At 34.4% G+C, this 25,710-nt stretch overlaps 1 protein-coding gene across 1 annotated transcript in view; it reads right to left on the reverse strand.

The window, feature by feature from the left end:
• The window catches only part of LOC134848115 (uncharacterized), a 45,446-nt gene that overhangs the window by 17,215 nt on the left and 2,521 nt on the right, over window positions 1-25,710 (reverse strand). The window contains exons 2-3 of the mRNA XM_063865462.1: window positions 24,865-24,889; window positions 18,173-18,365 (exon numbers count right to left, since the gene is read on the reverse strand). Coding sequence (XP_063721532.1) covers window positions 18,173-18,365; window positions 24,865-24,889 — 218 coding nt within the window. The remainder of the gene's footprint in view (window positions 1-18,172; window positions 18,366-24,864; window positions 24,890-25,710) is intronic.

Raw genomic sequence — 25,710 nt, forward strand, 5'->3', positions numbered from 1 at the left:
GAAAACAAAGCAAAAGCAAGCCTCCCATAGAGTGGAAACTTATCCCTAATCCTATGCAGTTTGCTCTATCAAGTAACGGATACATATCAATTGCTTCCGCAAAAATTTTCAAAACTATATCCATGACAAGCAAGTATTCCATTCTTATTCACTGACAACGAGTTGAATTCGTTCGATATATGTGCTTTATGAGGATGTAATCCATTAGCGTTGTAATTCATTCAATAATTAAAAAAAACCATCTTTTTGAATAGCTGAAGCTTTAAACCTAGGTGGATATCACGCATATCTAAATAAAGACTACTGTCCATCTCAAACTCAAACTGATTACTACTTTCATCCAGAGAAACACTGGGTAATATTTCTTGAGTGTAAGATGACATAATTGTTTCCAAAACTGAAAAAATTAGGTCTAGCTGGAATTAGTAAATTTCGAATTTTGGTTTTGGTAGTAACAATTTTCTCGCAAGAAAACAAAGCAAAAGCAAGCCTCCCATAGAGTGGAAACTTATCCCTAATCCTATGCAGTTTGCTCTATCAAGTAACGGATACATATCAATTGCTTCCGCAAAAATTTTCAAAACTATATCCATGACAAGCAAGTATTCCTTTCTTATTCACTGGCAACGAGTTGAATTCGTTCGATATATGTGCTTTATGAGGATGTAATCCATTAGCGTTGTAATTCATTCAATAATTAAAAAAAACCATCTTTTTGAATAGCTGAAGCTTTAAACCTAGGTGGATATCACGCATATCTAAATAAAGACTACTGTCCATCTCAAACTCAAACTGATTACTACTTTCATCCAGAGAAACACTGGGTAATATTTCTTGAGTGTAAGATGACATAATTGTTTCCAAAACTGAAAAAATTAGGTCTAGCTGGAATTAGTAAATTTCGAATTTTGGTTTTGGTAGTAACAATTTTCTCGCAAGAAAACAAAGCAAAAGCAAGCCTCCCATAGAGTGGAAACTTATCCCTAATCCTATGCAGTTTGCTCTATCAAGTAACGGATACATATCAATTGCTTCCGCAAAAATTTTCAAAACTATATCCATGACAAGCAAGTATTCCTTTCTTATTCACTGGCAACGAGTTGAATTCGTTCGATATATGTGCTTTATGAGGATGTAATCCATTAGCGTTGTAATTCATTCAATAATTAAAAAAAACCATCTTTTTGAATAGCTGAAGCTTTAAACCTAGGTGGATATCACGCATATCTAAATAAAGACTACTGTCCATCTCAAACTCAAACTGATTACTACTTTCATCCAGAGAAACACTGGGTAATATTTCTTGAGTGTAAGATGACATAATTGTTTCGAAAACTGGAATTTTATCAAAAATCTCCTCAGAATAGTTTGTAAAAACTCGATACTGAAAATGAACACATTGATTAATATTCATTTCATTTTGTCAAAAATGTCTTTGTGAGAGCGACTGGTTTTGGATTTACTTTTTTGAGGAAATGGCACTGCTGGTCGTATAATTGGATATCCGTTTTCTACCTTACAATCGTTTTCGAACTAAATTTTTCAATACATTTTGCAAATGTTTTGAGCTTTTTTTGTCCACTAACGGCATCTCTAATCTCTGGTGCTGCAATTTCAAATAAATCAGCTCCATTTTTTTCTACAGCTCGGACATTATGTTTTTTAATAAAGGGAATTGGAGTTCTCTTTAGAGTTTGTTCAAGAGCTTTAAAAAATTATCCGGATTTTCAATTTAAAACATTCATTGTCTAATTTTTGTGGGAGTTTTAGGTACATTAGCGTTGTAATTCATTCAATAATTAAAAAAATCATCTTTTTGAATAGCTGAAGCTTTAAACCTAGGTGCATATCACGCATATCTAAATAAAGACTACGGTCCATCTCAAACTCAAACTGATTACTACTTTCATCCAGAGAAACACTGGGTAATATTTCTTGTGTGTAAGATGACATAATTGTTTCCAAAACAGGAACTTTATCAAAAATCTCCTCAGAATAATTTGTAAAAACTCGATACTGAAAATGAACACATTGATTAATACTCATTTCATTTTGTCAAAAATGTCTTTGTGAGAGCGACTGGTTTTGGATTTAGTTTTTCGAGGAAATGGCACTGCTGGTCTTACAATTGGATATCCGTTTTCTACCTTACAATCTTTTTCGAACTAAATTTTTCAATACATTTTGCAAATATTTTGAGCTTTTTTTGTCCACTAACGGCATCTCTAATCTCTGGTGCTGCAATTTCAAATAAATCAGCTCCATTTTTTTCTGCAGCTCGGACATTATGTTTCTTAATAAAGGGAATTGGAGTTCTCTTTAGAGTTTGTTCAAGAGCGCCAAGACCTCTTCGACGCTGTCTTGCATGTCTTGAAACAAGAGAACAATTCGTGTACAGACACAAAAGGGTTTTTTCACCTGTACTATCCCTTAGTTCAGTTTTTATGCTATGGAAAGAGCTTTAAAAACTTTTTCAAATTTTAGGTTCATAAGGAACTGATAATTCATGTACTGTCCTGTAAAGACTACGTTTCAACTTTTTTACTTTGGAAATGAAAGGGATACATCGAAGTAAAGGAACTTTCGTATCACCTATTTTATTATGAAGTATAAAATCACTACATATCATCAGTGAAAAGTTTTTATCATAATGTCGTAAGAATATTGAAGAAAATGATTCCACTCATTACAAACCCTCTCTGATTTGCTCTAAATCAAAACAAAAAATATGACTCAAATCAGCTTTCTGAAGGATAAACACCACATGACCCTCAGGTACAAGAACTACTTTTTTTGTATAATCTTATCTACCGATACATGAATTCTGTTAGATTATGACTTTTATGCACCTATACGTTTACGAATTTTGTCATTTATAGCAACAACTATATTAACAATACTTGGATACAATCCAGGTTCAATCTGCATCGGTTCAATATTTCTTTTTCCTGATATTTTTCTCGCCAATCAATGGACGTAAAATTTCACTCATCAACGTTTTGGAATAATGAAAGGTTCGATATTTCTGGAACAGCAATCTCCCATTCTCCTCTAAGATGTATTTAGACCAGTAGAAAATTTGTTAAAGAAACAAGACTAAAATTCGGAAAACAATTAAAAGAAGCGTTAGATTTAGCTCCAAAGGAGAAGAATCCATGACTACTGATTGATAGGAATCTGACAGTTCTCACTGACAGTGCTTACTGACTACTGACAATACTTAATTTAGGAACTGATTTAACTTCAATCTGATCATTTCCTCAGCTCATTTTCACAGAAAAATTGTCCGTTTTTTTCTTCTGAGGTCTTCGATAATATAAGTTGCCGGTTTTTTTGTTAAAGTTGATGATTATAATTCAAATATTCCATCGGTAAACTCTGGCTTATATCCTTTTCGGAACGGAATATCAATTTTCAAATTTCCCACTTTTTAACCAATTTGGAGTTTTGGTTTGTTATATTTCATGAATGATTTGCTATAAAAAATCGATAAGAATTATTAGTTTTCTCATCTAATTGAATGGCTCTCTCTGCCAATGCAGCTTTTGTTCCACTCCTTGTTGAAGTGTTGAGAAAACTTTAATGTCTTTCACCATGCAATTTTATTTTTGTAAATATTTGTTGCTTGTCACATATTTCATCTCTCGTAATTTTTGTCTTTTTTCAAATTTCTTTTAACTGTGAAAATAGATGATTAGTTCAGATTGAAACGCGCCAAATGATTGAAAATAAATAAAACACACATTAAAATAACGATACAACGTTTGCACTCATATTAAGAAACTTTTTTGTACACATGTTAGAGAAAAAACTGAAATTTTGCAGTAGTACAAATACTTCATCAGTTTTTGGCTTGCGTCTTGTCAATAAAAATTGTAACCCTTTTAGCATCTTGATAAAAAATTGAAATATTTTCGCATCTTTAAATAAAAAAAATTGAACATTATGTAGAAAAAACTAAAACATTTAAGACGCAATGAAATTTAGCCAATCGTCGTAAGACTTGCTCAAAAGATGAACTAATCAAAGTGTGTGGAGCTTACTGTTCTACAAAGTACAGTAGGAATTGAGGGTAGAGACACAATAATCTTGGGTTACAAGAAATTTTTTTCGTAAAATTCACTGGAAACGGAAAAAACGGCATTTTACAGTAATCTGAAAAATAGCTGGGAAGAGCTTGACACAAAGCAGCAGCCATTTGTAACATTGATTTTTGCTAAGAATTATGGATATAGATAGGAGCTCTAACACGTACAACTTTTTACTTACTTATAGTTCTATTTCCTTTTATGGTGAATTGATTGACTCATTTCTCATCTAATCAGTTTACTATTCTATTCAAAATGTGCACAAGAAAAGACACCGGTTCCAATTATTTTAAGATTTCAAAAACTCAAACCCGAATTGAGAGATTTGTTTGGTGTCAACAATCCTAGGAGGGGAAAACTTACTTTGATTCTTGCTTCCAACTATTCAAGAAAAATGAGTTAGGACAACTCAAAAAATGGCAGCAAACCTATCTTGGTGAAAAAGAAGGAGAAGCAATCTCAACAATTAGAAATACTGTTATTTACGATGCTCAAAAACTTTACACTCGTTCCTATGATGGAACTCAAATCAAATCTGAAAAAAGGCCAACTATGGGTCAGGAGCTTGCCAAATGCAGAAAAGTGTATGACATAGCAACTTACAATAAAAAACAAGTTTGTGTCACGATTAAAAAGTACAATGTAAAGAAGCCTCCCTACTTTTTTAGTTTCGACTCTTCACTGTAAATGAGGATGAAGCAATGAAACAGGTTGGCTATGTCACCCATACTTTGAACGAATACAAAGAACCGTCAAAAAACTTAGGAGAATTTATGTTTGATGAAAACTTTAAAGTATAATAATTTGTTTTATTTATATTTTTTGTGTTTAAATTTAAATATTTATCCTGCAAAATTATTTTTCAATTGTTAATCGAGTTGAACAGTATGAGTTGAAATATTGTTTTTTCAAGAAATTTATTTTTAAAACTTTACAAAATATTCATAATTTTTTCATATTCTGCTACAAAACAAGTTACAAAAAACTTCGCTAACTGTAATAGAAACACAAAATTTACCAAACTTGCAGAATGTGGATGTAGACTCACAATTGTCACAATTAGAGTGGACTCTGCATAATGGTAGAAAAATTTTTTTCGTAGGATACCAATCCGATATCAAAAAAAAGATCTTAAAGAAAATCGTAGGAAAAAAATCATTGGAAAAATAATCAATCTTAACAAATACAAAGGGAAGAATAAGATATACTTCTCTTATCACTAGGTTATGAAGGAACATTCAAAAAAACTCGAATCATTTTAGACGAACGCACTGTAGAAATTGAACGTACAGAAATTGAATGGAGTTCTCAGGATTTTTAAGATTATAAAGCAAGATTTTTTGTCAAATACAAAAAAAAAATTTATTTCCTTGTACCTGTATTGTTTTGGACCCGGATTTAAATTTGAAAGAAATGGACCAAAAATTTCCTTTTGGACGTTTAATTGAATACGGAAATTCCTGTATGGATTATTTTTTTTGCAAACTTCAAAATCTTTAGACTACTTGCAGTTCTACATGACTGACGGATCTGTGAAATCTACTACAAAAAAGGACCTGGATTTTGTTATATTGCACCTAGTCTTCACATATCAAGTTTTCTCGGTCACGAGATGGATTACTTTTCTGTTAAAATGATAAAACATTTGCTTCATCAGTACATGCATTGTTCATTTTTGAGTCTTTTCAACTAAAAAAACTCCAGAGAAAACAGTAAGAATGATGAGTCTGGTTGTTTTGGAAAAGGAATAATTTGAAAACAATACAGTAAAGGAGCTAGGACTTTATAAGGATGGACAAACTAATATATTCATTTCTTCCCCACAAAAAATAATAAAACATCCCAATCTACAAGATGTACAAAGTATCTTAATGAAATCAGTTTGAGCAGCGGTAACAAAAAACATACTGAACTCGAAAGAATTTAGAAAAATCTGGTATTCTCAAAAAAGGAAATTTTTGCCACAGGCTTTGAAAAACTTGAAGTTCTGTCAGAAACTCTGCAAACCAAGGCTACTAATAATTTGGATGACTACGCATGCTCAAAAGTTCAGAATCTGATTGGAGGTGTATCAACTACATAATTCGACATGCAAAAACTCTCCCACCTGCAGGAAGAAAACCATTTGCATATGTAACTTGGACTCGGTTTTTTTAAGATACTGTAAATCATTTTATTTTCATTGTAAAACCTTTATAAAACTTCGTTTAAATGTCAGTGTCAAATTCTTCTTTCTAGAGTTAAGATGTTCGATCCATGTGACAAGCACATAAGTTTAGGGGAAAATTTGTTTTTGATGAAAAAATCACTTACAAAAATCATGGAAATTGTTTAGACATACATGTATAAGGTCTCTTTTAGTCTTTCTGTGTCAATTTTTTTATAGTTTTTTTTTGCTAGTAAGTGCAATCGGTCAATTATGGTTATTCACAACATGTGAAGAAACGACAGATTGAGTAGCTATAATGTCAAGTCGGAGCGGTTAAGTTTTATCTTCTCCAAAGCTTAAAAAAACAAATATCTCCGAAAGAACGTGTTTTAATTTTTTCCCTAGATGGTCCAAGTGGATCTGGAAAAACTTTTTGATTGGTTGAAAATTAGTACTTTTCAACCAGCTTTCGAGTCTTTTGAGTCTTTTCAACTAAAGTTGTCTTTTGAGTCTTTTCAAGAATCGTAGGATACCAATCCGATATCAAAAAAAAAGATCTTAAGAGTCTTTTCAACTAAAAAAAACTCCAGAGAAAACAGTAAGAATGATGAGTCTGGTTGTTTTGGAAATTGAATAATTTGAAAACAATACAGTAAAGGAGCTAGGACTTTATAAGGATGGACAAACTAATATATTCATTTCTTCCCCACAAAAAATAATAAAACATCCCAATCTACAAGATGTACAAAGTATCTTTATGAAATCAGTTTGAGCAGCGGTAACAAAAAACATACTGAACTCGAAAGAATTTAGAAAAATCTGGTACTCTCAAAAAAGGAAGTTTTTGCCACAGGCTTTGAAAAACTTGAAGTTCTGTCAGAAACTCTGCAAACCAAGGCTACTAATAATTTGGATGACTACGCATGCTCAAAAGTTCAGAATCTGATTTCGAAAGATGAAGAATATGATTGGAGGTGTATCAACTACATAATTCGACATGCAAAAACTCTCCCACCTGCAGGAAGAAAACCATTTGCATATTTAACTTGGACTCGGTTTTTTTAAGATACTGTAAATCATTTTATTTTCATTGTAAAACCTTTTTAAAACTTCGTTTAAATGTCAGTGTCAAATTCTTCTTTCTAGAGTTAAGATGTTCGATCCATGTGACAAGCACATAAGTTTAGGGGAAAATTTGTTTTTGATGAAAAAATCACTTACAAAAATCATGGAAATTGTTTGGACATACATGTATAAGGTCTCTTTTAGTCTTTCTGTGTCAATTTTTTTATAGTTTTTTTTTGCTAGTAAGTGCAATCGGTCAATTATGGTTATTCACAACATGTGAAGAAACGACAGATTGAGTAGCTATAATGTCAAGTCGGAGCGGTTAAGTTTTATCTTCTCCAAAGCTTAAAAAAACAAATATCTCCGAAAGAACGTGTTTTAAATTTTTCCCTAGATGGTCCAAGTGGATCTGGAAAAAAATTTTTTGATTAGTTGAAAATTAGTACTTTTCAACCAGCTTTCGACAAAGTTTTTTACTTTCATTATTACTATCAATCTTGTTACAGTCAAATGCAAAGAATAACCCTCAACTTTATCTAAGGAGTAGATTTTGATTTGATTGAAAACTTTTCTAAAAACGGAACTAAGTATCTGTCTATTGTTGATATTTATTGTAAAGAAATTTCAAATAATTTGCAAAATTTGGCACTTCTGGAAGACCCAGGGGTCTAAACAGAATTTACATCAAACGCAATTTATTCATCAATGCGAATTGAAAAGAAATGTGGAGTTACAAAACAAGTGCACATACTTGTTCAGGTCACCAAGAGTTTTTTTTAAAAAATCAACACATTAAGTCAACAACTAGGACTAGGATCTCAATTAAAAGGGTGATATTAAGATGCAACATCGATTCTTATGTTCATTTATTTAATGATTTAATCCCAAAAACAGTTGATTCACATAGATATTGATCTAAGATGGGTTCTGTTCCAACGAAATTGTACATTAAACGATTGACCTAATATGGAACAGTTTCTTTCAGTTCCGCACTCAGTTTATCAATCACAAAAACACCTCGAAGAAAAAAAATTGGAACAAAAGCAAGAACAAGAGACGATTGTACAAAAAGACTTTGATTCAATTAACAGTGCTGTAAATTCGGGGTTGAACACGAGTAACAATGAGCACCTTGTTGATTTAGTTTTGAATTCTCCTAGAATCAAACTGAGCTTGTCAGAAAAGATAGTATTCGATAATCCAGATACAGAAGAATCTATCGCAGATTTTGTGTGCGCACTAAAGCGAAAAGATACCAGTTTTTCAGATAACTATTTTATCAATTTGGAATCACATCAAAAGCCACTTAAATTGTTATCAACAAGCATGCCATCGCAACAGACAGAGGAACTTGGATCTTTTTCGAAATCTGGAAAGGTAAGACTAAACAGATTGTATTCTAGGGTTAGAGCTGCCTACGGTCTGTGCAAAACTTGAGTAAAGCGAGCGGTTTATCAAAAAAAAAGCAGAACTATTCTTTCAAACCACGACATTTTATACAACATTTCGTTCACCAATAAGACGTTTCCGAAGACTTCAATTTTTTCCAAAAATATCAATGAAATCTGGTGTATTCACTTGGCTTTTGGAGACAAGTTTTGATAGTCAAAACAATGGGGTTAAGTATTCAAAAGTTGCTGAATATATTTTTTTTGGAGATTTGTCGGAGTTCAAAAACAATAAAAACAAATTAATCCAACGACCCTTTGCAAGCTTTTTAAAAAATAATTCTCGAAAAACACTCCTGAAAAGTTTTGGGTTGATAAGTGAATAGAGTATGACAGAATTTTCAAAATGTTTTTGCAAGGAGAAAAACATTGAACTTTACCCAACAATGAGTGAAACAAAATCTGTATTTCCAGAGAAGGAAATTCAGTCTATAAAACATATAATATATCGTTATATAGAAAAACATGGTGGAAAAAAGTTTCTCAATTTCCAATAGTTTGATTCTAGCGTGAACTGTCACAAAAATTGGTCTACTGGAAAATCTACGACTTCTTATCGATTTTAAAAAGATGACTTCTTATCGATTCTGTTAAACAGATCATTTAAGAAATATACTAAACCAAAATTCAAAATTGGTGACAGAGTGATAATTCCGAAAAATGATAGTCCGTTCTGAAAAAGATACAGGCCACAGTTTGCCGATGAAACTTTTAAAATATCATCAATATCAGCAAAGAAAGCGGCAATTTATATTATCGAAGACCTCAGAAGAGAAAAATTTTAGGCAAATTATATGAAAAAGAGCTGAGGAAATGTTCTTTTCGCACAGTAGTCATCAACTCTTTTACTATTGAGCTAGTTTCTATTGCTTCTTTTAGTTGCTGTCCCAACAATAGTCTTAGCTCTTTTACAAACTTTCTACGGGAACAAAAACATCTTCAGGGAGAACGGGAGTTTGCTATTTCAGAAATATCGTACCCTTCATTGTATCAAAATGTTGCTGAGGGAAGTCTACTGTCAATGATGGGAGAGAAAATTATGAGGAAAAAGAAAGAAGATTGCACCGATGCACGTTGAACCTGGATTGTATCCAAGTTTTGTTGATATAATTGGAGCCATGAATGACAAAGTTCAAAAAACGTATAAGTGCACAAAAATATTATTATATTGGATATCATGTATTACAAGATAAGATAACACAAAAAATAGACATTCAAATACCTGACGATTATTCCCATTTTATCATTCAAAATGCTGATTTGAGTCATGTTTTTGGTTGCAATTTAGAGCAAAATCAGACAAGGGTTATAAAGTGTGGAAAAGGACCACATTTTCCTCAGTATTCTTACGACATTATAACTAAGAATACATTCTCTGAAGGCATTTAGTCATATTATAGAATACAATTTAGTAGGTGACACGAAAACTCTTTTTTTCGTTGTATCCCTTTCTTTTCCAAAGTAAAAAAAAACCAGACATAATATCTGCAGGACAGTACATGAACAGTGAGTCTTTTACGAATCTTCAAATTAGGAAATTATCAAAAGACTCTTTGCAGCGCATAAAAATTGAAGTAAAGAATACTAGTATACTAGAGGTGAAAAAAAAACTTTCGTGTCCGTAGGAATTACACGAGTTGTTCTCTTGTTCCGCAAGATATCTTATTATCTTTTTTTGATTTATACTTCATACGAAATGATTGCTCAAAATTCAGCTAATGCAACCGAAATGGTGGCTCATTCAACTTATGCATTTCCCATGCAAGACAGCGAGGAAGAAGTTTTGGTGCTCTTGCACAAACTCTTGGAAACACTGCAAACCCTTCTTTAAAAAATTATTTAGTACTAGCTGCAAAAAGAATTTGAGCTCACTCTTTTGAAATTGCAGCACCCGAGATTGGAGAAGTCGTTGGTGGACGAAAAAACTCAGAACACGTGCAAAAAATGTTGGAAGAAAAACAGCTCGAAAACATTTTGTAGGTGGAAAAAAGATATCCAAGCGTAAATCTAGAAGAACTCCTTCTTGAAAAAGTAGTTCCAAAACCAGTCGCTATCGCAAACATGTTTTTGACAAAAAAATTGAGTATAAATCAAAGTATTCATTTTCAGACGGAGCTTTTAGGCATCTTCATTAAAGATTTTTGCTAAAATCCAAGTTTTGGAAATAGTTATGTCATTTTACACACGAAGTATTTCCCATACGTCTCTAGATGAAACCAGTATGAATTTGAATTTGAGATAGACCGTACTCTTGCATTGGGTAAGCGTGAGCCCCACCTCATTTTAAGCTTTAATTGATCAAAAAGAAGGTTGTTTGATGCTTCAAAAAAAATCAGAAAAAAAAGCAAAATCAGAGTATTACTCAGATGAGGAACCAAAATCTTACTTAACCAATGTAAAGAAGCTACTACATTCTCTATTCTCCAATTGTGAAGTTTATTTTAATAAAACAATGGTTTACAACGCTGATGGTTTATATCCTCAAAAAGAACAAATATCGAACGAACTCATTTATTCATCAGTGAGTGATAAAGGAATACTTGCTTGTCATGAATATAATTTTGAAGATTTTCGGAAGCATTGGATTTGTACCCGTTCGCTGATACAGCAAATACCTCAGGAACAATAAATAATTTTTTTACTCTATGGGAGGCTTACTATTGATTTGTTTACTTATGAAAACTTGACACACCAAAAATCAAAGTTCAAATTGAACTAATTCGAGCTAGACCTAATTTTACATGCTGTGTGATAATCTAAATGTTAGTCTTGAAGTGGTTGATTGTTGGCTGTTTAGTGGAAAAATTTAAGTAGCTGAACCTATTCATCAATACTTGCGATGGAATCTGAAAAGGCAACCTGTTCATTACAATTACATGGAAACTATAGCAAGGTTTTTTATCATTCCAAACCAGTTTATACAGAAAAATGGTTTCAATAATACTCCAATAAAAAGAATAGCTGTTGCAATGAATACAAAATCAGCTAATGCGGCATCTTTTTATGAAAGCCCTTTCAATTATCAATAATTTCATTCGAGAGAGCTTACAACTTTTCGGGGGAGGGGGGGAAGCAATTGTTTCATTAGATACAACTTCTCCTTGGCCGCCTTTATCTTACAACAATGAAGGCAAACGAAGAATTTCCAGCTCTTCTCATTATAAGCCTGTTTTGGACTTTACTTTAAAACAGGATGCAGCTAAACAGTTGCATTATCCAGAACTAAGTGGAGAAAGCTTAAGATTAAAAAATTTGTTCCAATTTTCCTTGGAGCAAATAACCGAAGTGATAGACTTGGGAGAAAGACTTTCAAACGTTCAAATTGACAAATTTTCATTATTTTTTGAGCTTCCAGGTTCCTTCAAAAATATTGTACCTTTTTGGGACTTTTCATTGTAATTGCCTCTGTACCATCTATTTTGTTCTTCTTCAGATCTAAATCTCCAGACGAAGTAGACAAGGAATGATTTTAGTTAAGAACTCGAGAAATTTTTTCAACCTAGACTGTAAAACAGTGTTCAATAACCTTTGTCCAGTTCTAAGACTAGTGTATTGGACTTTGTTGATTCAAAACTTGAATGCGTGCACGTCAATAATCTTACTTTTTTAATCCTAAGTTGCACCAATAAATCATCAATTTCTTTGATTTTAGATGTAAATCAGCTAGCATTTGCAATGATGGTTAAATTTTTAATTGTGCAACTTATCGAAAGAACTCCTGAGCTCAAGTTCAAAAACATGGGGTCCTACAACATCTGGTAAAATTCCTCAAGTAACAAAATACTCTCTTGCAATAATTAATTCAGCTCCAAGCAATGATAGAGAAGAAAACTGGATTATGATTGCTCGATTGGACAAAACTTAATTTGCTCTTTCTTTGGGTCGAAAAAGAACACCTTATCATTTCTATTCCCTATCTTAAGACATTGGCAAATCCATTCCCTATGTTAATACATAGGGTGAAGACCAGATAGTGTATAGCCTATCGTAATATATGAAGGTTTTCACCCCCCCCCCCTGCTGAATCTACCCGACATATACTGTTATGTTCGTTGTCATCAGTTAACAAGAAACAGAACTCAAGGTGTTCTAGGCATCGAAACGGTCTAATCCATTTTGCGCAATAACTGCGAGGGCCCCAAAGTTCACCTTTTGCAATGAGTGACCTCCAAAATTGAACTATTACCTTGCCAACTATAAAGCATACGACAGAAAAATGACATTAGCAACGCTGAAGAACGAACGACCAATTGCAGATTTTTTGCATGTTTATGGTCCGTCGAGTCCACAGGAACCGAATTGGGCAGCCAAAATTTTCTTCGGTTAGCGATAAAGAGGCATACAAAACTCACCATGAAACCTTAGGACAAATTAGCGACCGTTACAAAGTTGATTTTGTGGAAAGATAAGGTCATTTAGCTAACAATTTCAGCTCGGCTAAGGCACGACTTCCAAGCCTTCAAAAACGTTTAGAAAAAGACCCGCTTCTCCCAGAGGTGTATTCTAACACTCGCTTCTCCCAGAGTTGTATCATAACACTCTAGATACAGATATCAAGAAACACTATGAAAAGTTGTCGCTTTAGCGACCAATCACTAGAGTGATTATGGTATCTCCTCCATCTTCCCGTCTCTAACGAAAAAGAATAAATTGAAAATTTTGAAAAGTTTCTAAAGCAGCATCATTTATCAAAGCAAGTTCACTCAACAGCAACCTGCGAACTGGACTTGATGTTATCCCTAATTTGGTTAGTTTCCCCCTACAGTTTCGCGAACACCATAACGCTGCATTATCAGGGGTTAAAACTAAGTTCAAGCAGTCAGATATCATAGAAAAGGATCAACCCGACCTTAGTTTTCCGTGAATAACAACGAGCACAAGAAAACAGTGTCGGCAAAAAAGGCTGATAATTAGAGCCAGATGCTCGCAATCAATAGCTAATTTAGTTCTAGAGCAAACAGCTCATGAGTTTGCACAGTCTTAGGAAATTAAACTACTAACTCCAAAAAGATTCAACATGGAAAAATCTGTGCACTTCTTTGAAATTGAAAAAAAAAGTGGATTGTTTACTCAGAGTCTCAAGTTTACCCTTTTTAGAGTTGGATTCAACCTGACAAAAATTGTTTCAGTTGAAATCAATTGACTGCCTTAACTGTCCTGGTTTATCAATGTGGCACAGACGAAACAAATTTCCGTGTCCTGGCTGGTATGTAGAATAAAAACAAAGCCGTCTTCATGATTCAAGGTTGTCAAAACTGGAAACTACAGGAAAAGAAAATACTTTATACGGAAACTCATGTTATTCATCGCTTGCTTGTTTTTATTCTTGATATCATGGCCTTAGCAGTTATAACATTGATGAAAACTCTTGGAGATACTTGAGAAGAAGGCGTTGCGTGTGATTATGTGCTTCCGCATAATAAAAAAAGCCTTAAGTTTGGGTTGAGAGGTATATAGCTTCTACTTTTTTCAAAATACCAAGATGATTCAAACTGACCATTTTCTAACCCAAAATGTCCGTTTCATGCTTTTATCGGCGCCTCAAAAGTGCTCATTGCAGTGTGATCTGCAATCGTGTTCAGGACAAACGTCAAACCTTGTGCTTCTTTCTGACAAGTCGGGCCAAATTGAGCCATAAAATTTAAGTATACCTAAGCTCGAACTACAAGCGGCTGTACTTGGAGCTCGCTTAGTTGAAATCATCGTCAACCGACATTCCGTAGATCTCAATGAAAACCATATTGGCGTCACAGCACTGTTGTACTGATGTAAAGTTGAAAAACTATATTGCACACCGCATGCAAGAAGTTCAAGAAAAAACCAATGCTAAAAACTGAAAATTCACAAGGGGCACGCTCAACCCCTACAACGTCTTCCTCAATTGTTCATCACAATGAACAGCTATGGAATTCTTGAACAACTAAAAAATCGACGAACTCAAGGAAAATACAACTACTTCAAAGCAGTCAAAGATGTAATAATTTTTTTATAGACGAAACTGTTGTGGGCAACCGCGAGGGTTTCTTACGTTAAAAATTTCGCTACTTCTAAATAGCGTCACGATCTACATTTTATTTGCAGGTAGAGGCATCTAACCTTCATTGGTAGAGCACGGTCAAAGGTAGAAGAGCAATATCAAGTAGTTCACTTAAGACAATGGTTCGAGTTCTATTGGTGCCAGACAAAAACTACAAAAAACCGCTCGGTCAACTCAAAGAAAAACTGAAAAAAAAACAGACTCAAACGTTTAGTAAAATGGTGTCTCGACCCTCTCTCTCTCTGCTCCTGATTTAAAGGGAAGTGGTAGAGACTCATTCAAATTTTCAGTCGAAGTTTGACTATAGAGCTCTTTTTTTGAGTCTTGGCTCACTAGAACTGTCATGATACGTTTTCTCTACAATTGTTGCCGACGAAACAGAAGTCTTCCAAAACAAAAGCCAGAAGGCTATCGAAACGGTAGCCACTGAGCCCTGTACAGAGCCCCCTGAACCCAAACTAGATCATACTGGGGAGGCCTTTTGTAAATTCTCCAGCCTGCACTCTTAACTAAAACGCTACACTGAAGTTTTCAGCCTGGCTGCAAAAAAACGAGACATTGAAAAAAATCTGGAGCAGTCTGAATACCTACCAAATTTCAAAATTATGTCGAAAACCTCCAAATCTCAAATTCTGCTTCCGAAGAAAAAAAAATAAAGTTTTTCAAGTTTCAATTGACTTGCTTTAGCTTCCAAGATGTTTCATTTTGACATATTCAACCTAAGATATCAGTTGCATGTCGTAATAGACGACTCACAAATTGTTTATAAGGCAGTGATCTGCAATCGTGTTTGTAATAATTATCAAACCTTGTGCCCGTTTCCCATATGTGCGCCCATAAAACAGCCCATAAAATTGTACTCAAACTCGAATTACAAGCAGCGGCACTTGGAGCTCGCATAGCTCATGTCGTCGTCAACTGACATTGCTTAGATTTCAAACAAAAACTGGACGAACTCAATGGACAAGGCATCTATTTCAAACCCTTCATAGATGCGACAAAAAAAGTTTCAAGTACAAACTTGTTACCCGCAACCGCATGGGTATCTCAAAATTAGGATTTGGTCACTTCTAAATGTCGTTGCAATGTACATCTCAAAGGCTTCGATAAAGGGCGCGGTTACCTGTTCACCAAATTGCAACACATTATTTTAGGGAAGGATGTTGGAGATATAGCAATTAACTGACCCCTACACAGAAAAAAAAACTTTTTTTAAACTAATTTTGGCCTGAAATACGTATGACTCTGATTCTCTTGTGGATAAAGAAAGAACAAGAGGCTACGTTTATTTTTTAGCTGACTCGTAACAATTGTTCTATTTTTCTTGGTGCCAAACAAAAACTCAGAAAAAAAACATTCGCTCAAAACCGAGAAACAACATTCTCAATTGTTCAGATCAGTGGCGTCTCAATTTTCCTTCTACTCCTCATTTTGGCGGGCCGTGGTACAGACTCCTTCACATTCTCAAACAAAGTTTGACTATCGAGCTCATTAAACTGAATTCAGTAGAATTGTCTTGAGACTTTTTCTCTCCAATTGTTGTCAAACAGAAGAGTTTGTCAGCTCAATGCCACTAACCCCTGTACGAAGTAACAATACAGACAAAGATCGATAAACCCCTAGCCACTTCATATTGGTAAGACCTTCTATAGTTTTACCAATCTGCATGTTTAACGAAAACGCTGCACTCAAGTCTTCATCCTGGACTCAAGAATGGAGAAGGGAATGTAAATGAAGAATAGACCCCAAAATAAATTGGCCGCGTAACACCGCCACTTACCGGCCTTGTTCGTATAGCAAAGTCATATAAATTAAGAAATCGCTTTAGGGAAATTTACCCGCCCTTTGTTAGGCTGATACATGTGTCCGCCGAACCAAATTCTGGTTAGGTTGGACGCAAGGGTGTTCTTTATTGAACAATCTTCTAATGAAATTTCGCTTTTAAGTGTAAATCTCAAAATATTGTTTAACAATCTTATCATGAACTCCTGTTTACACTAATGTGAATACATGTTAATCTAAACTGAAGCTTGCAACAAAAAATCAAACAAAGGCGATGTAACAAATGTAGCAGTAAAATTGTTTTTGCAGTAAAATGACACAGCAGTAAAATTGCAGTAAAATCGTTTTTGTAAAACAGGAACAGAGATAATCCCTACCCCCGCCTGCCAAGAAGACAAGGAATACCGCCCCAATGTGCAGTTTCCCGCTACTACTACCATCTCATTTAGCATTTTCACCACTTTCAAATTTAGAGAACTTGAGATCGTAAACGTTGGTAAACAATTTCCAAAAAGAACCTAAAAACGCCATTTTAGCCTATTTTTTTTTTAAATTTTGCCTGCGGCGCAGAAATGTTGGCCAAATTTTGGACTTTTTACTGCTTTGTCAGAGCTCGGAAAATCAATTTGCTCGACCTAAAAAAAGGCCCACAAAATTTCAAAATTTTTTTGAAAATCTGCCCCCCTCGAGAAAATCCTAGATCCGCCCCTGCTCAAAATGCAATTTTTTAAATAATATTTTCGTAATGAATGTCACTTCAAAAATGAGAAAAAAAAATCGCCTTTATGCTCAACCAAACTGATGTACCTACGTCTCAAAAGTAGTCCGTCTTAATTTTTTTCAAACAAAACAGACCGAAAGCCATAATCAATATAACTTTTCAAATTTCATGTGGTAATATAACCAAAAAACTGCCAAAAAACAACCCGGAGTTTTTGAAGTAGAAAGCTTCATCCACAAACAGATAGTTACAATTTTTTTATATCTCTGGGTTTTTCATCAGTTTAATTAGAAGATGAATCTCCAAATCCATTTTATCTGTGAGATTTTTTTTTGAACAAAAGAACATTATAAGGCCAAATTCAAAACGTTAAAAATATTAGTTATCGGAAAAACGCTTATATTACAATTCACATTAGTATGGGAAAGGCTTATCGTGCCTTTTCCATACAAATCTTTTCTTTGGAATTGTTCTATTTTTCCATGCTATGGAATCATATGATTAACTTTTTTCATTACGGGGCCAAACTGTGCACTTGATACGTTACATTTTTTGTCTGTATGTTCCTGGATTCCAAGTACAAGTCTTTAAACATGTTAAAATTAGTCGCAACTATCAAAGAAAATGAAAGAACAAAAGAAGAACAAAGGTAGCGTCCTTGTTGCGGAATCCGCTCAAACCGCTCATTTTGAAGCAAGATTTTGAGCGTAATTGTCTAAAAAAACCGCTCAAACCGCTCAAATCTTGCTTCAAATTAGGTGAAAAATCTCGACTCGGGTTACAATTCACAAAATGCACAGTTTGGCCTTTTTGTTAACGTAATGTTGTTAACGAGGAAGCGATTAAATTGACACAAGCTAAAGCCTAATTTGAAATAACCTGAACTTCCCAGAGCAGCTTTCATTGAGGATATGGCTTCTGAAATGTTGGGCCGTCGATCCACGTGAAACCCAGGTACCTCATCCAGGTCAAGAGACAGGATATATTCGAACTCCAGAGCGTGCTTGAGATAGCAGTGTGTCATATGTAACAGTTTTGACCAAGCCAACATCTTGTAAACAGCGACTGGTTCCTTAAAAAATGTTATGATTTGGGCTATTCTTACTATTCTGTAAACTCTGAAGAAAAAGTCGGCAGTATCATTTTTACGCACGAAAATGAACTATAATTTGATGCAAACAAAATTTAGACTGGAATAACTTAGATTTTCTCATAAATGGCAAATCATAAAGAAACATATAATATTACACAGAACAGGCAAGAACCAATGTGCAACAGTTTACCCGCCAACAGTTTACCCTGCCAATTTTTATATCATATGCAAGCAAAGTAATAGTTGAACATTTCTTACGGCGTACCAGGTGAGGGTACTATTGCTAGAAAAGCAATAATACAGCAATATTAGCAATAAGCATACCAGATAAGTTAGAAATAGTTCTTTATTACTGGTTACGCACTATGGAGTACGCACTTTTTCTGAGACTCTCGTGACTAACTATTCAGAAATTACACGTGTCACACTTTAGGGCCGTCTGAATTCTCCAAGCCTCAAAAGTTTTCTACAAACGAGAACCAACTATACTCTAACCCAGTTGTTTTTGTCTCTCTCTCTAAGGTTTTACCTTAACAGCTTATCGTTATGCCTTTTTATTTTCTCATTCAGGTCAGAATGATATCACTCCGCATGAGAACTGACTTTCACTTAATTAGCTAATACTCAAGAACTATCAGCTTAACCACCATTCAGGGCACCCTTAAGTAAACACCGCGATCGAACTCAACTAGTCAGGACATATTTAGCAAATATCGGGCTCAACTACAAACTAATTAACCAATCGCTTTTGACCAATGACATTTTGCATGACTTAAGTTTATTTATCCCTAATTTTTCCCTTTTCAATGGATTGGGTAGTTCACCTAAACGGGTGGATTGTTGCTTTCCCAAATGAGCCCAAAAGTTTTCAATTTCGTCCTATTTTTTAAGTTTCCCCCTAAGTTCCACGGCTGGGCCGTTTCCTTCCCCGTGTCCGATATGGGCCCAAAAACACCATGAGAAATCATTTCCGATGCCACGGCTAATCATGGAAAATTCCTACCGTGATTCCAATTTCTCCCATACATGAGCACACAAGTCCGGGGCTGGTTTTTTAAACTTGTTTAACAACCTTATCCAAAATCCAAGTGGGGTGTGTCAAGTTGACCCCCATGCTTGCTAATTACATGTTAAGCACTTTCGCTCAGGTCCAAAGGTCAAAAATTAAGTTTCTGGTGTTGAGGACCTCCACTTAGTCCTTAAACGGGTATTCACCCCTTACGGGTCCTTACAGTGCTAATTTATCGCTTTTTAGGTGTATCCTGCGGTCTGAAGATCCCAAATGCTACAAAGTCAAATAGATTTCACCAGCGGTTAGATGGGTTCAAACAAGGTTAAGCAACTTAGGACCGCTGATGGATCATTCCCACCAATTTTCATTCATATCCGATCATCCCTTCCCATGTTTTCATCAAATTTGGGTATATTAGCACTTTTTCCGGAAATTGTCATTTCCACCGGAAGGAGGCCCGAGGAGGGTTGGGTCACGAGGGGTGATCTTACTGGGCTGGGGTTCAATATCCACTGCTGCAAAAAAATCGAAAATTAATTATCACTATTAGGTGTAATTAGCCTACCTCCGGTTTTTAGGTAAGAAAAGCTTCCGGCGTAGTCCTCGGATTAGATTCAAACTTGGATATGTTATAGGCATCTTGCTAACCTTTCAACCCTCTAATTTTCAGCTTCCTAACGTTACTGGTGATTGAAAAATAGCCAAAAAAGTGTTTTGTTTACATAGGGCGTAAAACCTGAAGTAATGGCCGGAAGTGCTCAAAAATCTAGCAACGAACTCTCTTTGCCTAGGTCTATCACCGGTCCAAGTAAAAAGTCATTCCGACTGTTTTACAAAAAAATGCTCACTGCTTTTTCGTGAATTGTTATCACTTGCCTTCCAGGGGTTCCGGGAGTCTGAGTTTTTTCATGCCGGGCTTAAATCATCTCTATTATAACACCTCCAACTCTCATTGGGATCAAACAAGTGGTTCCCAATCCGGGGGAGTGGGGGGGGGCAGTTGCGAAATATGCGAGGTCTCAATTTCAACTGCACTTAATGACTAACCCATCTTAACCCACTATTAGTCTCTACATACTGCCTGCAAGTCTCAAGGTAAAACATTCTACGATCTAAAACATTCTAAATTCTTACTGAAAAGAAATTTATAAGGTATATTTTTATCCGATTTCGTGATGTTGTATGACCTGAAAAAAAACTCGTTGACCTGAAAGAATCTAACTAACTTGTAAACTTTCTGCGTCAAAATTGAATTTCTCTCAGTTCAGTTTTCATCTGTATGTCATTTGCACAAGATAATTGGGCCTTGAGCGTTGATAAGAAAATGAATTTTGGAAAAATTTAGCTTAATTTTTTTTTTCATACTGAGGGCCCTTAGATTTGAAAAACTCATAAGGAATTCTTTCATTACAATATTTTACGAAAAAAAATTATCCTCGAGCGACTTTTGGTCTGCAGCTCGATGGAGGTTATTCTTATGTGATTTTTTTAAAATAAAAGTTACCTTACATCATTTTTGTTAGAATATGAATGATTTTACTGCCCTGCAAAAATCCGTTTAATCCATTACAAATTGATTTACCTATCTAAAAGTGCTATCGTAATTTCATTTTTTTGCACTATTGTAGCTGTATAAAAATCTAATTAAATCGATTTCGATCTCAGTTTGTTCAGTGCGAGTGGTCACTCGCTTTTTTCCTGTTTTCATGCTAATCGCTAATAGGGATCTGTTTAACAATCGCCCTTTTGGTACCCAGTAACGAATTGCCCTATAAACAACTATAAATCAACGGTTAGGCTTATTTGAACCTGGTAAAAAAAATTTCCCACTTTAAAAAAGAAGATAGTTAAAGAGATCCTCGGCTATTCCCGCACTGAAAAGAATAGATTTTGATCAATTTTAGTATGAAAAAGTATGCACACTAAATTAAAATCGATTTAGTTTGTAAAAAAGTAAATAAAAAAAAAAAAGTATAGATCGATTTGGAACGATTTTCAATCGATTTAAATTGTTTTAAATTTAACGCTAGAAAAATCGATTCCAGTTGATTTTAAATCAATTTGAAGGGATCTTAAATCTCACCTAAAATGAAATCAATCCAAATCGATTTTAAATAGATTTAAATCAACTTTTTTTACGCTTTTTTTTTCAAAATAACGAATGACGAAAAAAAGAAACTTTTGTTACGTGTCGTTACAGGTACCAAAATTGACTAAAATGCTTGTAAAACAAGATCAAGAATGGAAAATTTTTTGAACTCAAAATCTGATTTCTATGGACATTTTTCTTTATTTGTCAAATATGTTGATGCCCAAAATCTGATTTACAATGATGATTTTCTATGATCTCATTGCATAAATTTGAGCTCAAAATCTGGTTTGTTTTGACAATTTTCTTGATTTGTTATATATGTTAATGAACGAAATCTGATATACAATAAGGATTTTCTAGATTTTCGTTTTGAGCTTAAGTTTTGATTTTTAGCGATTTTTTTTCTCTAATTAATACATTGGTTTTTACCCAATATCTGATTTATATTGATAGTTTTTTAATAATTTTATTGCATTTTTTTGTGCTCAAAATTTGGTTTATATTAACATTTTGTATTTAGTTCTTGAATTCTGAAACATCTGGCACGTGTGTTTTTATTAAAAAATCAAGAATAAAATATTACAGTTAGTCATCTAAAAAGCATGTTTTCTTGCCTTGCTAGCAAAAAAAAACAATTTGAGCGTGTCGGAAAATCAATCAAAATCAATTTAAATCAATTTTTTACCCGTACTGAACTTTTTGCGCCATTTCACGGCTGATCATCCATTTAGCAGGGGAGAGAATATTCTCAGGACTGTTCCCCCATTATGAAGGGCTGTTCACAAGTGAGCATGCGTGTTTTTCTACAGACATGGTCGTACCTGGATCTTACATGATCAGACCTGAGTGAAACATGTTCATGCCTGCCGCAGACATGATAACGCCTGACTGAAAACTTGACAAATTCATGTTTATTTATACATTACTTCGCGTATCTTGACTAATTGGTCTTTGTTGTTAAAATTTCACTTTTTCAGATTTTGTTCGACATGAGTTTATCCAAATTTACCTCCTCGAGCCAACTATCTTCAAATGAAGGAAATTATGTCGTATCTACATCCCAAAAAAGAGGACGTCAGGTTAGTTTCAGGGGGTCAACGGGAGGGATAGTTGAAAAAAACTAAATATCCCCGGTTTGAACTATAATTAAAGATATTCGTCATAAAATTTTTTGGCCAATAATCCTTCAATTTTCGCGAACCAGTAGCCGCAATAAGTTAAATTAAAAAGATTCGATTGGTTGATACTATTAATCTCATTGAATAAATTAACAACAAATGTGCGACTACTTTTTAACGCATGATTTTTTTAAAATTTGATAAATTTTGATCGGAACATAAAAAAATCTTTCAATTTTCGCAAACCAGTAGCCAAAACAATTGCAGATAAATTAAAGAAATTTGATTGGTTGATACTATTAACCTCATTGAAAAAAATAACAACAAATGTGCGCATGATTTTTTTCTAATTTTATTTGTTAAAGTAGATTGGAACAAAGTGAAATTAAAACCGACAAGACTGCTCGTATCAGGGCAAAGCCCTGAATGTTCCGACTACCTTTCACGGTTTCTGGAGCAGTAATAACATTCAAAAATTAAATGAAATACAACAAAATGAATTTTTTTTCTAAAGTTTGATTTTTTTTAAATGAAAATCATCCCCCCACACGCCATATAAAGTATGCAACAAATCAGTATGGCAAATAAGCTTCTTTCAACTAATTTGGAACAATTTCTAAGACGGATTAACTCTCCGCTGACCCAAATTGAAGGAGTTTGCTTTCTTTTTGAGTTAATTATCAACAAAATTTAATTTTCGCCTTCTTCGGAAAAAGGTGAATCGGCTGCTAACATGGCCATCTTCCTTCCGCTGGTATCCGGCATAGCCCAATCTGTATTTAACGCAAAAGTGCTCGCAGCCGTCTATCTGCTTGCTGTTGAAATTTGCCAATTGGCCCTATACATTATAACCAGCAATTAAAATGCGGACATCCGTTTATTGCACAGTAGACCCCGAAATAAAATATTTCCCTACAAAAACAAAACGTATATTTTTACATGGCCATTGTTCCTTTAGCTGGTGCCCGAAATCGCCCAATCTGTGTTTAACGCAATAGTCCTAGCAGCCGTCTATTGGAAACCTGCTTTGCAATTCAAACAATAATTGTTACGAAAAATAAATATATTTTATTTTTTGAACTGGAAAATAAATTATTTAAATGTATTTATTGTCAATATATTTAAATACAAAATATTTTTTTACATCCCTGCCACACCCTAGGCCTGTGACATCCAGCAGACGAGCGATGTCAACCCGATCATCCAGGGGCACGCCCATTCCAGAAGACGCCTGTACCAAAACTGATCTCTTGTTTAACATACACAGAAACTGCTCCGATATGTCAGAAAATATCTGAGAAAAAACCAAAAATTTGATGTAAAGTGTCACATTATTAAGGTGAGTTTATGATGTTGTTGGAATTTAACAATTTCTTTAATTATCTTATAATACTGAAGATCACGATTTGAAGCCATTTTTTTCTATGTTTGATTCTGTTTTTTAAAAAAAGAGTGTAGCAAGAACTACCAGTTCAGGCGTTTATGCAGTTATGAGCATATTCGATTCAGGCGTGATCATGTATCCTGCAGATGTGAGCATGTTTAGTTCAGGTATGATCATGTATCCTGCAGGTGTGAGCATATTCAGTTCAGGCATGATCATGTATCCTGCAGGTGTGAGCATATTCAGTTCAGGCATGATCATGTATCCTGCAGTTGTGAGCATATTCGGTTCAGGCATGATCATGTATCCTGCAGATGTGAGCATGTTTAGTTCAGGTATGATCATGTATCCTGCAGGTGTGAGCATGTTCAGTTCAGGCATGATCATGCATGTTGCAGGTGTGAGCATATCTTCAGTTAGCACACCTGACGCAGGTCTGATGCAGGTATGTGCATGCCGAATATAGACATGCTGCACATCTGTTACAGACATGACTTTTGCATGATTTTACAATGATCAGATATGATTATGGCCAAAAAGTTCGGTACGGGTAGACACTTAAATCGATTTAAAATTTTCAAAAAGATCGATTTAAATCAATTTAAAATGGATTTAAGTGAGATTCTGATGGATTTAAGTGAGATTCGGATGGATATTAGGGAGTCGGAAAATCCATCAAAATCCATTTAAATCAATTTTTTTGAAATTTAAATCGATTAAAAATCCATTTAAGTTCGTAAAATGTACATGGTTAATTGATTTGGATTGATTTTAAATCGATTTAAAATCAATTTAAATCGACCGGAAACCATTTCTGTCAGTGCGGGTTGTATTGATAACATCTCAGAGTATATGAAACGTTTTTTGCTTACCTGAGGGATACCAGGATGTCCTTCTCTGATCAGTGCAGTTAAACATATTTCTCATTTTGATCTTATTCATTATCGCCTTTCTGATATAAATTGATTTATACAAAGTTGAAGCAGCGAAAAAAAGTTGCAGTGGACATCTCGAGAAAAACTGTTGCCTCTACAAAATATTGATTCTCATAATATTGAATGATATTGAATGGATCCGTCTGCCTCTAATACCCCCTTCCCCTCCCGCGGTGATATAGCCAAATTTTTGCAGTCGCTCTTTCGTACTATATATATTATGAGAACAATTTTCATTTTTTGCTGACCAGTCCGAAAAGTGGGTGACCGCTCGATTAGCATAAAAGTTCGAAAACCTTAAAATGTATCATAGTTTTGATAGCTTTAGTTCTCGGATATACAAAAAAAACAATCGTTTCAAAGTAAAAATTGCATTTCTGAGAAATTGAAAATTAACTGAATAAATTAAGCAAATATCAAGCAAATGAAATTTCTTAAATTTAAATAAAGCTATGATCAGCAATGGCTGGAACGGAGCTCTGAATGCTGCACAAATTGTGAAATGCGTAAAAACAACCGTTACTTATGTTTGTTTTGTGTCCATATAATCAGGGGGTATTTGGGATTTTCTCGATTGGTGGTGGAAGGGCGGTTGTGATTTTCAAAAAGTTTAACACTGCAAAATTGAAGGTCATAAAACAATACGAATCAGCCGTACAATCCCCCCCCCCGCCCGCTAAGTGATAAACCGCAGAATTTCCCCCTAGTTACGTATTAAATTTGAAAGTTAATTCTATATAATGATTGCATTTCGAACAAACGCGCTTATAAAATTGGTTGTCA

The sequence above is a fragment of the Symsagittifera roscoffensis genome, chromosome 6 (assembly GCF_963678635.1).
Source record: "Symsagittifera roscoffensis chromosome 6, txSymRosc1.1, whole genome shotgun sequence".
Classification (NCBI taxonomy): Eukaryota; Metazoa; Xenacoelomorpha; order Acoela; family Convolutidae; genus Symsagittifera; species Symsagittifera roscoffensis.